This window comes from Narcine bancroftii, chromosome 14, assembly GCF_036971445.1.
Source record: "Narcine bancroftii isolate sNarBan1 chromosome 14, sNarBan1.hap1, whole genome shotgun sequence".
NCBI lineage: Eukaryota > Metazoa > Chordata > Chondrichthyes > Torpediniformes > Narcinidae > Narcine > Narcine bancroftii.
Genome location: NC_091482.1, coordinates 70,418,916 through 70,434,732, shown reverse-complemented (window position 1 = coordinate 70,434,732; position 15,817 = coordinate 70,418,916). Strand labels below are relative to the sequence as shown.

Sequence of the window (15,817 nt, the reverse complement as noted above, 5' to 3'; positions counted from 1 at the left end):
CCTGTAGACTATCAGACAGAAGGAGCACCCTCCATCTCCTTTTGCTGAGCAAATGCCCAGCACTGACACCAACACAATGAGGGCCTTGTTTTACTGTTTACACACACAATGCTACTCGTAAAATAATCCATCTTCTACTTTATTGCAACTAAACCCAGTATTATTAAGGAGAAAATATGAACAGAAATCTTAAACTTAACACAGTAAAATCCAGAATTTAAGCAGCTACAACTTCAAGCAAACCAGCAAGAAAATCGAGGAAAATAAATAGGGAAGTTTAAAAGTGGTGTCCCCTAGTGGTTAGTTCATCAATCATACAACACACAATCTCAAGCAACTTGCAAATTCACTTATCCAACATCTACCAATTCCTATAGGTGTCAGATACTGGGAGTTTTAGCGCAGAACAACACCACAGAAGGCATTGAATATTTTTTAAAATTCATTTTCAGGAAATGAGCATTTCTATCATGGGCAACATTTACTGCCAGCCTTTGGTGAGAGAGAGATGCCTTATTGAATCAGTGTGATCCTTCTCGTGGGGTCTACCCACTGAGCTGTTGGGGAGGGAGAGAGAGATGCCTTATTGAATCAGTGTGATCCTTCTCGTGGGGTCTACCCACTGAGCTGTTGGGGAGGGAGAGAGAGATGCTTTATTGAATCAGTGTGATCCTTCTCGTGGGGTCTACCCACTGTGCTGTTGGGGAGGGAGTGGCAGAAGTTAATCCCAGCAGTGATGGAGGAATATTCAGATGGTGGTATTCTTGTGAACTTATTATCTTGTCCTCAATGGAGATATCGTGTTCGGTAGGTCTTGTTGTGGTTGGGAGAGGCCACAGGTCAGAGAAATAACCACAGCAAGTTGAGCTTGGGAAATGGGAAAACCACCCCATGGAAGACTTTGGGTCGGGTGAACGTATTATTTCTTGAATTTAATTTTCTGTTTAGTTCTGTCCTTGTCTGTGTCCCTTTCTTTCTGTTTGGACTTATTATTAAACCCTCCTCCTCTGAGAGATAACATTTCTGATCAATTGCAGAAACTTCCCACTCTTTTATGCTTTCCAACTAATTCCTATATGGCATTCTGCCTGGCTAAAATCAGATTCTTCTTGTCAACTTAATTTGTTATTAATCTATCAAATCCTTCTGGCTCCTTTCCCTCTGACTGTCCAGGATTAGTACTGTTTCTATGTAGACTTCATTATTCCCTTCTTCAGAATAACCTTGAATGTTTAACATAATGCCGATTACACCTTTAATGACATACACTTCCCCACCTATTTAACATCTTTATACAAAATTATGAGTTTTACTTTAATTTAAAAAAATTTAGACGTACGTCGTGGTAACAGGCCGTTGCGGTCCATGAGTCCGTGCTGCCCAATTTACACTCAATTAACCTACACCCCCAGTACATTTGGAATAGTGGGAGGAAACTGTAGCCCCTGAGGAAAACCCACGCAGACACGGGGAGAACGTACAAACTCCTTACGGACAGCGCAGATTCAAACCCTGATCCTGATTTACTGATGCTGTCACAGCATTGAACTACCTGCCTCGCCAACTATGCCGCCCTTTCTATTTCTAGCTAACTGTGCTTCTTATGTCATCAAATGTTCATCCCCAAAATTTCTTTGAAGTTGTAACCAATACAATTGACCACTTCCTGTGCTTTGTAAACAATACCAAGGGATTTTCTTCACTCAGTCATGATTTCACACATTTCTTGGTTTATCTTTGTTAAACTCTTCCTCTGCCTTTCTCTGTCATCATCTTTTACTTCCTTTTAACTCTGCAATCGGCTGTATTTAATCGCCTCCTGAGATTGCAACTGTTCAATCACACAATTAAATTTTAATTTTTTTGTTCAGCCCTTTTGAATTTAATTGGTAATGTGCATATTTGCCCCTATCCAGAAGCAGGGATCGAGCTTGAGAAGAAGCTGCTGTAAATATTTAAACTAAATAAACCCAATTTTAAAAATAGCATTCATTAATCAGAATAATTTAGGAGTTTGAACTGTTGGATACCATCTGAATTCCTAGATTATATTCCCACTTCCTCAGAACTTTTGTTGAGACATTTATGACTTTGTTGAAATGTGTTAAAAGAAGTTGAGGTTGGGAAGTGGGTTGCACATCTCTTCTATTCTCCCACGGCAATCCCTGTGGCATACCTTGAAGAAGGGCCCAGTCCCGAAACGTTGGTTATATCTGTTTACCTCCTATGGGCGCTGCACGACCTGCTGAGTTTCTCTTAAATTGGGAAGGAGGTACAGAAGCCTGAAGATGAGCACCCAGTAAGCACAAGGACAGCTTCTTCCCCTCTGCCATTGGACACTACCTCACTTTCTCTTATTTTTGCACTAATTTATTAATTTTATTAAATGCAATTGATAGCAACATTTGGACTGTGACACTGCCACAAAACAACAAATTTCATGACATATTCAGTTCAATAGATTCTGATTCTGAAATAGGAAAGTAACCAGGAGAGTACTGGAGATTGTGCCCTTGGGAACGTGTTTCCATGCTATTGCTTGTTGAGTGCACAAGAGTCTGAAGGGAAACACAGTTCATGGCAGAAGTCTTGTTGGGTGTCTATGTCTATGATTGGCAGCAGCTACGAAAGGTTCCTAACTCTGGGGAAGCAGAGGCCTGGTGCAGGGCTCCAAAAAATAGGGAGACCACCCCTTTCCCCCTACTGTTTGAGAAGGAGAAGCAGAGGAGAAGATGTTGACCTTGGCAGTGGACCAGTGAGGCTGAAGAACACACAGGTGGTGGGCTGTTGGCAAGGTACCTACATTGGATCCTCTTGGCTGCTGGAGAATGGCTTGAAACTGGCTGAAGGTGTTCAGAAGTGGGCTGTGAGAGGGTGTTGGAGACTTCCTGATGTCAGTGGTGAGGAGCTCAAGTTGCTGATGGTTTGGACAGGTCTGTGTGTCTGTAGAGACTGTGTAAATGCTGGAGGAGAATCCACTGACTCTCAGTGACCCTGGGGGGGGGAATTATCTTTTGCTTTTTTTTCTGGCTGTAAGGGAAATTTTTGCGATAGCAAATCTTTGTCTGACTTACGGTGGACTAAAGGAAATTTCATGTAATATTATCAGTGGTATGGTTGGCATAGCGAGTAGCGCAGTCCCTTTACAGTGCCAGCGATCGGGATGGGGGTTCTGTCTGTACATTCTTCTTCTATCTGCTTGGGTTTTATCGGGAGGCTCTGGTTTCCTCCCACCTTTCTAAACGTACCGGGGCTGTAGATTAATTGGTGTAAATTGGGCGGCGCATACTCGTGGGCCAAAATGACCAGTTACTGTGCTGTATGCCTAAATTTAAATTTAATTACATTTCTGTTTTATTTAATAACAATAAAATCATCTTGAATCTTAAATTTATCAGAAAAATCAGGTTCTCGCCCCCTCAGTGTCTCCAGTTACTGGGACTGGAATGAATAGCAGTGTCAGTGATTTTAGCTCGTGCACTCACCTAAATGACAAACGACTTGTAGTTCTGACATCCACCATTGTGAAGTACTTTGAAAGGATCAACTCCAGCCGGCCAGCCAGTCTTGATTATGAGTGTTTCTGGCAGGACAGCAGCTGTTGCCCATTCCAGTGGCCCCTCAAAATGTATTCATCAGCTACTGTCTTCAACTGGTGTACTTTTAGTGAAGATACTCTCACTGTGCCACTGGTATGGCAGGTCAAGGATTTAGACCCAGTATTAGTATTGTATTTAGTATTAGTATTGCAAGATGGAATACAAAAATGCAGAGCTGTATTCCCCTGGAGAAGATTACTTATAATTTGAGGAAGAAGTATGACACGTTCATTGAAGTGTGGTGGCCATATCTGAGGCACAGAGGGGCACAAATATGATCTATATCCACCCCCCCCTCCCAAACTTGAGTCATGAGATAAGAAACAAGCCGTCCACTAAGGTAATTAAAGGAGAGAGTGAATTGGGGTTGTGGCACAGACAACATGTGTTTTAATTTTTATTGTTTATCCTTTGGATTCTGTCCAGTGCCAGGCCGTTTTTCTTGTGTAATTGTGTGTTTGGTAAAGTTGAAGGAAGAGGGGAGGGAGGGAACAAGGGGAGGGAAAAATACTGGACTCTGGAAAGAAAATGTTTTTTGTTTGCATTTGCATGAGTCTTTGAAAATAAAATGTTCAAAAAAAAAGGGTTTAGACCCAGCAATGATGGACAGACAATATGTTTCCAAATCAGGATGGTGCGTGTCCTGAAGAGAATCTGCAGATATTCCCGTTTGCCTGCTGCTCTTGTTCTTGGTGACAGAGGTCACAGTTTGGGAGGTGCTGCTGTTTACATACAAATCTGGGGTTTGTCTGAATAAAAACCACTGTAGTTCATGTTTGGAATAGAACAATTGGAAGAAGTGTAAAAAATATTGTTACAAAACATTCCACGCTGACAAACAGCTTCTTCCCACAGGCAGTGAGAAGGCTGAACGACGAAAGGAACTGCTCACACAAACTATCCAAGACTCACATTAATGAAGCGATATTTATGTATTAATTTATTTGTGTATAGGAATACTTGTCCTGCATATGTATTGTCTGTATGTGTGTTATGTCTGGATGTGTGTCTGTGTGTTTTGCATCGAGGACCTGAGAACGCTGTTTTGTTGGGTTGTACTTGTGCAATCAGATGACAATAAACTTGACTTGACACAATTGGCTGTCATTGGGCGGCACAGGCTTGTGGGCCGGAAGGGCCTTTTGCCTGGCTAAAATTTAAAAAAATTTAAAAAGATGTCCTGGAGGGGTCCAGGCACGCAGAAATGCCTGAGATCCAAATGAAAGTGATGGGCGAGTGACTCCAGGAGGTGAAACATTGGTCTGACAATTAACAGACACCTGTTAGAATTGTTACCAATGACGATGGAAACCCCATGAAGTTGAAATTACAAATCAAGGCGCAGTATTAATAGCTTGAAGAGGATATCTTTCAGAATCCCATGAGAGTTAAAATTCAAGTGGAGTCTTAAATTGACTTTTCTCTCTTGGATACTGATCTGCTGTCCATTGCCCCTTTGTTTTGTTTAAACTCGGAAATGATAATGTGGAGGAAGTGTGAGATCTTGGTTCTTTATTTTCAAATTAATGAATAATACAAGAATCTGTTTGAGCAAAATACCATTGAGCTGGAAATTAATTAGTCCAATAGGGAGTCTGTGATGAAAATTCTGTCAAATTCATTTAAAAAGTTCTTCTGATTAGTTTCAGTATTGCTTGCAAAAACATTTATACTTAAATTAAGTGCTTGTTATATTGCTTGATAATGAATTCAAGCAGCACACAATGGTGGAGCCCGTTTATCAGAATTAATTAGATTAAAATAAATGAGAAAAAAATTTGGCTGCATAATACTAACAACCCATATCAACCCAGAGACACTTCTCCAACGGATACTTCACAGTAACTGTCCTGTTCATTACTGTCTTCTGCTGGGAAATATTTAATTCTGTATTGTGAACACACAAGAAGTTAGATGTGCCATGGACCAGTGTATTATGCATGGCCTTACTAGATGGGAGAGAGGAGGCAGAATCGTGGGAGAACAAGATAAATAATTGAAGCAGGGAAATGTACAGAGCTGTGGGGAGAAGGCAAAATGATGGAATTGATTTTGAAATGCTGGCCAGAGCAAGGTATGGCCAGTTTTCTGCAAAGACTGAAAGACTCTGTCTTTTATTCCTACACCTGCTTACATTTCCATTCAGCTAAGATCATGTGATTGTAGTAGAGTTAAAAACTCTGGTATCCTGCACCCATGGGGACAAATGTATTTTCTGCTTGCTTCAGATTGTGTGTTGTGTGATTGGCAAACTGACGGCGAACCAGGCTAATTTTAAACTGATGTATTGTTTTACATATTTATTTTCTGCCTTTTTTTTTTGCCGGTTGCTTGAGGTTGGTGGCTGCTTGAATTCCAGATACCTTGTGTTTTCTATTGTATGTATGTGTGTGAGAGTATACCTAAAGAATTGTGTAAACCATGTTGTATGGCTTCTGGTATGTTATACCAAACTCTGCTGCAAGCTGGTAGTCAACTCCTTCCAGTAAAGGATATTTGTTATTTTGCCTTAGTAAGCAAGAACAAACAGTGTACAGATAGGACAGGTGAGCCTAAAGTGCCAGATATTGTTGAAACTCGTTCAGTAAACCTTACTTAAGACCATAAGACCGCAGGGCATTGGAGCAGAAATAGGCCATTCAGTCCATCGAGTCTGTCCTCCTGCCATTCAATCATGAGCTGATCCATTTTCCCACTCAGCCCAGCTCCCCGGCCTTCTCTGTATAACCTTTGATGGCCTGGCTAATCAAGAAGCAATCAATCTCCATCTTAAATACACCCAAAGACCTGGCCTCCACAACCACCTGTGGCACCAAATTCCACAGATTTATCTGGCTGAAGAAATTCCTCTAAATCTCTGAATTTGTGCTCTCTTGTCCTAGACTCACCCGCCATGGGAAATATCTACTCCGTCCATGCCTTCAAAATTCAAAATGTTTCAATAAGATCCCCCCTCATTCTCCTAAATTCTAACCAATATTATCATTATCTTTATCTTGACCCTCTATACAGTAAAATGCCCGGTGCCTGGCACCTACTGGGATTGCGGATGCCAGATATGCAAAGTTTATGGTTGCCTGAACTAATACACCTGCAATAAGAATAAACAGTTTAAAAGACAAAAGACAGTGCAAAATGTAAAGTGATTTGAAAAAAATTCAATATTGTAGTCCTTAATTATGCAAAGTTCAATTTAATCAGGTAATTACTGTAACTTACAAGATTTAAATTTAAATTCAAACCCCAGTCGTGATAACAGCGTTGCACAAATTGCCACACTAACTAACATCATATTTAACCTCCCCTCCCCCAAGCAGCTGCTGTGGACGGGGAACAACCGGGGTGCTCTGCTGGCTGAATGTTTAGTCCCATCTTCACCAAGGGGTTCTGTGTTGCTTCGGAGAACATTTACTTTTACAATTTTAAACTTTTTATCTATCTATCTTTTGTTGGTTGTTTCGGGTTGCTGGATGCTTGAATTTGGAAAACAGGGGTTTTACTGTACATGACTAACAGATATTTATAATCTGATTTCTGCAGGGTTCAGATTCAGATGACCAAAGTCTCATTCAGGACAATGCATCATGCTCGATGTTCTTTGGACCATCAGCACCCCTACATCAGAAGGATTCCAGAGAATGGCAAAGGGACAGTGTGAGGGAAGATCCAGAAAAGCAACACAACTTGTTTAGAAACAGAAAACCTCGTCAAACGCCTGCTTCTTCGCCTGGCAATGAGGGGGAAAATGTCTCCAAAGGATTGCCAAAGAACCATTGTACACATTATGATAAAGCAAGCATAATGAATCATTTAAAGGAAAACATGAAGCAAGGGCTCTTAAATATCCAAAGAGATCTTTCAAGGATAAACACAGATTTGCAGAACACCAAAGCCCAGAGTGTCACAAGTGAGAAGTATGCTGGAACCCCTGGACCAAGCTGGGCCATTGGTGGAGAGCATAAATACCAAAATACTGGGAATAAGCTTGTAAAAATGTGGAAGGAAATAATTCCTTTCCATGATCAGTATGTTTACACCATCAAAGCAGAGGAAACAAAAGCAGTATCTGGTTACAAAACATTGGCATTTCCAGATTATTGGGGTCATATGCCACCCCGCTATCAGGAGCCATTGATGAGTCAGTGGAATGGAGGTCAAAGGTAAGGCATTGATATAAAACATAGAACAGTGGTTCTCAACCATTTCTTTTTCTACTCGTGTACCACCTGAAGCAATCCCTTACTATCCACAGAGCACCGACGGCATCATATGCCCTAGCTTCTCTGTGGTTAGTAAGGGATTACTTAAAATGGTTTGGGGGTGGAAAAAAAAGTTGAAAACCACTGACATAGAACATTACAGCACAGTACGGGCCTCGATATCGTGTTAATCTATACTGTATTCCCCCCCAAAATATACTAAACCCTCCCTACCTCATCACCTTCTATTATTCTTTCGATCATATGCTTTTCTAAGAGTCTCTTAAATGCCCCTAAATTTTCATTCTCCACCACCACCCTGGCAAGGCATTCCAGGCACCCAAACTCTGTTTTTAATTAAATAAAACCTTACCTCATGATCTCTCCCATAAGCTTCCCTCTCTTTTTGTACAGATGTGTTTGATACTCCTGTCCTGGGAAAAAGATGCTAGCTGCCTACCTTATCCTGTAGATCTCTATAAGTCATGTTTTATCTTTCTTTGCTCCAAAGAGAAAAGTCCTAGCTCAACTGACCTTGCCTCATCAGACTTATTTTCAGATCCAAGCAACATCCTTATAAATCTTATCTTCACCCTCTCCATAGCTTCCATATCTTTCCAATAATGAGGTGACTATCAGAATCTCAAAAGCCTTCTTAACTATCTTATCAACCTGTGCAGCAACCTTGAGAGATGTATGGATTTGGCCCCAGATCTCTGTTCCTTCACACTGTTAAGTATCTAACCATTAATCCTGTACTCAACCTATTATGAAGTTGTATTGGAATTTTGTTTTAAAGGTGACTCAGTCCTCTGGCACTCCGATATTATTCCCAAGTATTTGCTCATTACTAGTCCATCAGGTGCCCCATTTTCTCTGTGACCTTAAGTCATGCAGTACGAGTATAGACCCTTCATCCCATTATCTTTCCAACCAACAAGTACCCATTTACACAAATCCTACACTCATTCCCATTTCATTCATTTCAAATTTCCATCCCTTCCCCTGCCCAGATTGAACCACTTCTAGTGATAATTTACGATGGCCGATTAACCTACCCACAACGCGACTTTGGGATGTGGGAAGAAACTGGAACATCCAGTCAAAATCCGGGCCGTCATTAAGAGGGCATGTAAACTCCACATAGACAGCACCTGAGGTCAGGATTGGACCCTGGTTGCTGGAGAATGAAGAACATCTCTGCTCCATTACTGTGCCAACTTAGCACTACATCAGGCAACATATTTCCTGTTCTGATTTTGTACTTAGAAATTGAGGTCTGGGTTGTTTTCATCAGTGGGAGGAACAGTTGCATTTACCCAGAGCTCCCAGTCTGGAGAACAAACCAGGTCTGAAGGGAATTACATCACTTCCATCAGATGTGAACACCTTGCAGTGTGGAAGGTCCTCTCTGATGGGGAGCTCCAGAAGTTTAGCAATGAAGCGCAGCAATGCATGAGTATGGAGCTGATGGCATCCCTAATCCTGGGCTTCTTGGTGGAAGTGGTAGTGGGAAAGAGAAAGTAGCAAGCTGCTGGAGTGCACCCCATAGACATTTCACACTGCAGTCCTGCTACACAGTAGATGAATGTTAATTCAAGTCCGTTTTGCCACCATCTGGAATAATGCCATCTCTTCATCAACAATGTTTAGCATTGTTGCAGCTTTGCATAGCCAGGCAAGTTGATTTAATGTATGTGCACACCTTGATGTCTGTGACTGAATCTTTCACGTAGAACATCCATCTTTTGCCCTCCGCTGACCAAATAAGGTGTTTAGTCCAGATAAGTATTAATAATAGAATTGGGAATGGAAATGTTGAATTAATTAAGGTCTGTTCTGTTGGACATAGTTGCAGTCTGGCTCTTGTCCTTTTTAGCCCAATGTTAGATATTATTTAGAACCATAAAACATTACAGGCCCTTTGGCTCTTCTAGTCTGCACCAAACTTATTCTGCCTTGTCCCACTGACCTGCACCCAGTCCATAGGCCTCCCAGCTATGTACCTCTCCACATTTATCTTGAATATTAAAATTGAGCCCACATTCACCACTTCAGCTGGCAGCTGGTTCCACACACCCACCACTCTCTGTGTGAAGGTTCCCCCTCGTGTTCACCCTAAACGTTTCCCCTTTCATCCTTAACCCATGTCCTTTGGTTTGTATCTCAACTACTCTCAGTGGAAAAATCTGATCTACATTTACGCTGTCTGTCCCCCTCATAATTTTAAATAACTCTATCAAATCTCCCCTCATTCTTCTATGCTCCAGGGAATCAAGTCCTAACCTGTTTAACCTTTCCTTGCAACTCAGTTTCTGAAGTCCAGACAATATCCTAGTATATCTTCTCTGCACTCTTTCTATCTTATTGTAGTTAGGTGATCAAAACTGCACACAATCCTCCAAATTTGGCTTCACAAATATCTTATACAACTTTACCATAACATCCCAGCTCCTCTACTTAGTATTTTGATTTATGAAGTCCAATATGCCAAAAGCTCTCTGCAACCCTATCCACATGTGGTGCTACTTTCAGGCAATTATGTATAGTATTTGTATTCCCAGACCCCTCTATTCTACCACACTCCTCAGTGCCCTACCATTCACCATTTATTTCCTTTCTTGGTTTGTCTTTCCAAAAGGCAATGGCTCACAGATGTCTGCATTAAATTCCATCGGCCATTTTTCAGCCCATTTTTCCAGCTGGTCAGATCCCTCTGCAAGCTTTGAAGACCTTCCTCACTGTCCACAACGTCTCCAATCTTTTTGATTTTGCTGCTTGTGGATATGCTGTGTCCAATTGACTGAAGAATTGCCGATGAACACTACAATTTCTGATTGAATGCTAACTTTACAATGGATGCAAGATTATTGATGAAGCAGCCATCACTGAGCCATTGCTTGTGAATGCACCTAACAATCTAGGCGCTGAAAATAATTAGACTGCAGCACCCACAACTTCCTTCTTCTCAATAAAGTGCAACTCCAGTCACTGGAGCATAGATTAATGTCTCATTTTTTTGAGATTTTGATCAAAACTGATCACAACTAACACTATTGTCGAAAACAATAAATTTGTCCTTGGCTCTTTCTGATTTAAGACAGTGATCCCATTGGGATGATTGGTGTTAACCATAAGTAACCAGGTTTTTGATGAGGAAATGCCCATCGTTGGCATCAATGGTTACTTTTTTCATTATTTGCTGATAGAGTATCAGTTAATTTGTCTTGTTTTTATGTTGGCCATAGCTGTCTTGAGCAGCTTTATGCCTTGTTTCATTGATCCATGCTCTTGATGCCTTTTCATTCTATGGACCTTGTTTCTAATAGAGAATGTTTATTGCCCCATGCAATGCTGACAGTATTGGAGGTGCTGTGGGCTACACGGCTCTGAGCAAATACTATATACTGTGTTTCACGCTCCTGATGAGGGAATTACAAAAAAATCTAATGAGTCAGTGCCGCCCAATTCGCCTACAATTCTGGTATATTTTGAAGGGTGGGAGGAAACTCATGCCGAACATCCAAACCTTACAGATAGTGCTGGACTTGAAGCTGAATTGCTGCCTGCTGTAATATGGTTGCGCTACGCTGAGCTAACCATGCCGCCCTTCTGACACTTGATTTTCAAGGCAAGGCTATTTGAAGAGGTCTCTGAATATCAGTATTCAGAAGATATTCAGATCTCATTTATGTGCATGCTCAGTTGAGTAATTAGCAAGTTGGAGTGATGGCAAACCAAGCCAATCATCTCAAATTGCTGTGTGAATAATATATTTGCAATCTTTGGTAATGAGCCAAATATCTGAGACTTAATTGATTGCTTTTTGAAAGTCCATTGACACAAAAGCATCACCTCCAATTTTGTCGTCCCGTGTTCAAGAACTCAAGTTATTCCAAAATCTAAAGCTTCTTAATGAGCCCAAAAACGTCCAATTGAATATCCGCTTTGACATAAGTGAACATCAGAAATAAGAGCAGGAATCAGCCATCTGGCCTGTCGAGCCTGCTCTGCCATTCAACAAGATCATGGCTGATCTGGCCATGGACTCTGCTCCACTTCTCCATCCGTCTCCGTAACCCTTATTTCTCCTTTCTTCAAAAATCTGTGTGACTCAATACAGTAAAGCACCTGGAATCTGGCTCCTATGTGGATTGTTAGATGCAGTATAAGTGTATTTTCAGGTTGCTTAAGATGGTGTTTTGCATGATTAGCGAACTAATGGTGAGTTGTGCCAACTTTAAACCTGTAGTTTGGACCTTTTTAGTTTCCTCGTTTTGAAATCGAGGTAACTGGGGTTTTACTGCACATTTAATAAGGCAGTCTCTATTGCTTCCTTGAGCAGAGAATTCTACAGATTCACAATTCTCTGGGAAAAGTAATTTCTCCTTATCTGTCTAATTTATTCCACTGAATCTTGAGGCTATGTTGCAGTTTTAATCCTGGAAACATCCTCCCTACTTGTATCTCATCTATTCCTTTCACAATTTATTTGTCTCTCTCCATCAAATATCCCCTCGTCCTTCTAAACCTCAGTAAGTATAGTTACAGCCTACTTAATCTCTCAATAACTTTCCACTCTCAATGTTCAAGTGACAGAATGTAATTGCCAGGGTTATGGGTTAGGGTTAAGGATTAAGTGTTAGGGTTATGGGTCAGGGTTAAGGGTTAGGGTTAGGTTTATGCTTTGTCTAATTATTTCATCCTGCTACAATACTTAAAATACCTCTGAGGGTAAACTCCTGGCTGTTTTTGTATGTTTTTGTATTAACTGTCATGCTTTGTGACTTTGAACATAACTTGGATTTCAGGGCTAAAGTATTTGAGGATATTCAGCGTTTTGTCAACCCTGGAGATGTCCTGAACAGGGTCGTTTTTGACACTGAGAGGTTTGTGGTCTGTTTTACACCCCACCATCTATTGTTTCACTCTAGTAACAGCAAACTGTAGAGAATTTGGTCCTCAAATATTCTGAATCTGACAAGGAGACACACTTTATTCATGCAATTTGTCAGATAACAGAAATGGGCAGGATAGATCTCCAACTAATGAAACATCTCCATCTAAAAAGATTTTGTTGATTTAATTTGTATATTGTAATTTAATGAGATATGTTAATATTCACTCGTCAAACAAATCAGAGAAAACCTGACACTACAGCACTACAGTCAAATCATTTCCTTGAGGTAACTGGCACAAGCTGACTTCCTTTTATCATTAAATTTTCAATATATTATAAGTGGGTTGGCTCATTGCTAGGAATGGGTATTAAGGGGATGCCTAGACATTCTGCCAAGTGTAATTGTTATATTTGATAACCTTGAAACATGGCTCAGCAGCATCCATTTTCCATGTGTTAAGTTGTGGGTGTGAATTTAACAGCAGATAACCCTTGCCCAATTTGTGCCAGTAATGCCACATATCAGCGTGCAGAATGTGAACCCCTTATTGGTTTTCTGTAATGTTCAGCTCTCACTCTTCCTTCTTCCTAATTGCATCGACATGATGCTCCCAGGACTGCATGTGTTTGGTGGGATTTGTTGATTTTTTTCAGTTAGGTTGAAGTGGTTTTATTTTCTGCTCTTTTTCTGACAGTCCTTCATTAGTTATGTCAGGAGATGACACTTCCCTGAACTTCTTCTCAAAATTTGAATCAGGAAATCTTCGAAAAGCTATTCAAATTCGCAAGTAAGTGCAGAACAGTGTGCAGTTTGGTATGCCCTCTGTTCTGGATGGTGTTGTGTATGACACTTGCTTGGAGAAAAAAAGTATCGAGATGAACATTTGAATCGTCAAAGCTTAGTCTAGGTACCAAGTGTTGGCAAATTAGATTATTGTCATTGGGTGGTTGTTGTGAACATGATGGTCCATAGACCTGGTTCTGAGCTGTATATCTCTGACCATGTGGATGTAATGAAATCATGGATGTCAATCATACATACCTCCTTCCTCTGCTCCTGCTTACGCATAATTAACTTAACGTAGACCAAGTATGGAACCTGGAACCTTCTGGCTTATCTTGTTTTATATAGGAATACAAAGTATGGATTAGTACCATCTTGCTTCATCTGAGAATATAAAACGTAGGTAATATCTCTATTGATACATGTTGACAAAGTTGTATTTATGTAATGGTATTTTGGATATTAGGACAACCCAAAAAACTCTGCAGACAGAGTTGTACTGAGTCAATGACAATGTAATCTATGAATAATATTGACTGAGGACTAAGCATTCTCCAACATAATTGTAAATTTAAGGGTAAAGGTTCATTATTATCACATAATACTAACCCTGGAGGTTCTGGCTCTGAAACTCCTGTATCTCTTACCTGATGGGAGCAGCTGCAAGATGCTGTGTGTGGGGTGGTCGAAGTTCTTCATGATTTTGTGAGCCCTCTTCAGACAATGATCCTGGTAGATCACTTCAATTGAGGAGGGGGGAGGGAGTCCCCAGTGATTCTGCTGCTCTTAGGATCCTGTGGATTGACCTTCAATCCAATACACAGCAACCACCGTGCCACACTGTGATGTAACCGGCCAGGACACCCTTGACAGAGCTCCCAAAGAAAGTAGACAGGATGGTGGCTCGTAGCCTTGCCCATCTCAGTACAACTCTGATTCTCTGAAATCGGATTCTCTGAAATCCTCATTTATCCAAAATTTCTTTTGGAGCCAAATTGACTGGGGCCATTGGGTTGCTGGTGGCAGCAGGGATATCAGGCTCATGGCAAGGGGTGGGAACCTCAGGCTCCTGGCAGGAGTGAGAACCTTGGTGGGGAGATGTTGGTGATTGGCCGCAGTCAGCATTTTGTTTTGGTGAGAATTAAACATTATTTTAATACTTCAAAAGCCTTCCCCAGTTGTTTATTCTGGTTTAAACATTGTTACATGTGATTTGCTGTTGCTACTGAGCTGTTTTTAAAAAATGACCAGTTCACTGAAAATAAACATTTATCCGACATAGGCCCCGTCTCGACCATTTTGGATAAAATCAGAGTTGTTCTGTACTTCTCAAAGGCGATAAAGAGAAACACAGAAACTGCAGGTGCAGGCATCTTTTAGATTCAGATTGATTGTCAGAGTACATACATGACATCACATGCAACTCAGATTCCTTTTCATGTGGGCACGGCAGAATTCCAACTTATTGGCAGTTGCAAAAACAAAATGTTCAATATAGAGAGAAAAAGAATCAATAGTTTATTGTTGAGGAGTCTGATAGTGGAGAGGTCACAGCTGTTCCTGAACCTGATGGTGCGAGTCTTCCCTAATGGTAGCAGTGAGAACAAAGCGTGTCCTGGGTGGTGTGGGTCCTTGAAAATTGCTGCTGTTCTCCGATGGCAGTATTCCCTGTAGATGTTCTCGATGGTGGGGAGGGTTTTGCCTATGATGTCCTGGGCTGTGTCCACTACCTTTTGGAAGGGTTTCCATTCAGGGGTATTGGTGACCCCATTACCAGACTGAGATGCAGCTGGTCAGTACACTTTCCTCCTCACATCTGTAGAAATTTGCAAGGGTTTCTGATGTCATATCAAACCTCTGCAAACTCTTGAGGAAGTAGAAGCACTGATGTGATTTGTTCACAATGCAATTTGTGTTTTGGGTCCAGGAAAGATCCTCTGAGATCGTGACTCCCAAGAACTTAAATTTGCTCACTCTTTCCATCTCCGATCCCCCAATGATCACTGAATTGTACAACTCTGGTTTTCACTTCTTGAAGTTAACAATCAGCTGGTTCTGGTGGCATTGAGTGGGAAGTTGTTGGTGTACCATTCAGCCAAGTTTTCACTCTTCCTCCTGTATACTGACTCATCCCCCCTTTTTTACACAACGCACCACAGTGGTATAACTGGCAAATAATGAGAAGCTGGAGGGCCTAATGGGTCAGTAGAGCCAACATTCTTTCAGGCAATGACTTCCAGATCCCAGCCATCCTTTTGGTGGGAAAAAAAATCTGGGCACTTGCTTTTGATCTTTCTACCAATTACCCCTTGCACTATTCCATTAGGGTCCACAT

At 41.1% G+C, this 15,817-nt stretch overlaps 1 protein-coding gene across 11 annotated transcripts in view; it reads left to right on the top strand.

Moving 5' to 3' along the window:
• Window positions 1-15,817, top strand: part of LOC138749973 (cytosolic carboxypeptidase 4) — a 257,666-nt gene that overhangs the window by 96,834 nt on the left and 145,015 nt on the right. For 10 of the 11 annotated variants that reach the window (XR_011348981.1, XM_069912088.1, XM_069912090.1 and 7 more), the window contains 3 exons: window positions 7,140-7,759; window positions 12,610-12,687; window positions 13,394-13,486. Coding sequence is in view for 10 of the 11 variants with exons in the window: in XM_069912088.1 (XP_069768189.1) it covers window positions 7,140-7,759; window positions 12,610-12,687; window positions 13,394-13,486 (791 nt within the window). In the remaining variant the exon portion in view is untranslated. The remainder of the gene's footprint in view (window positions 1-7,139; window positions 7,760-12,609; window positions 12,688-13,393; window positions 13,487-15,817) is intronic. The other variant, XM_069912087.1, reaches the window with a different exon arrangement.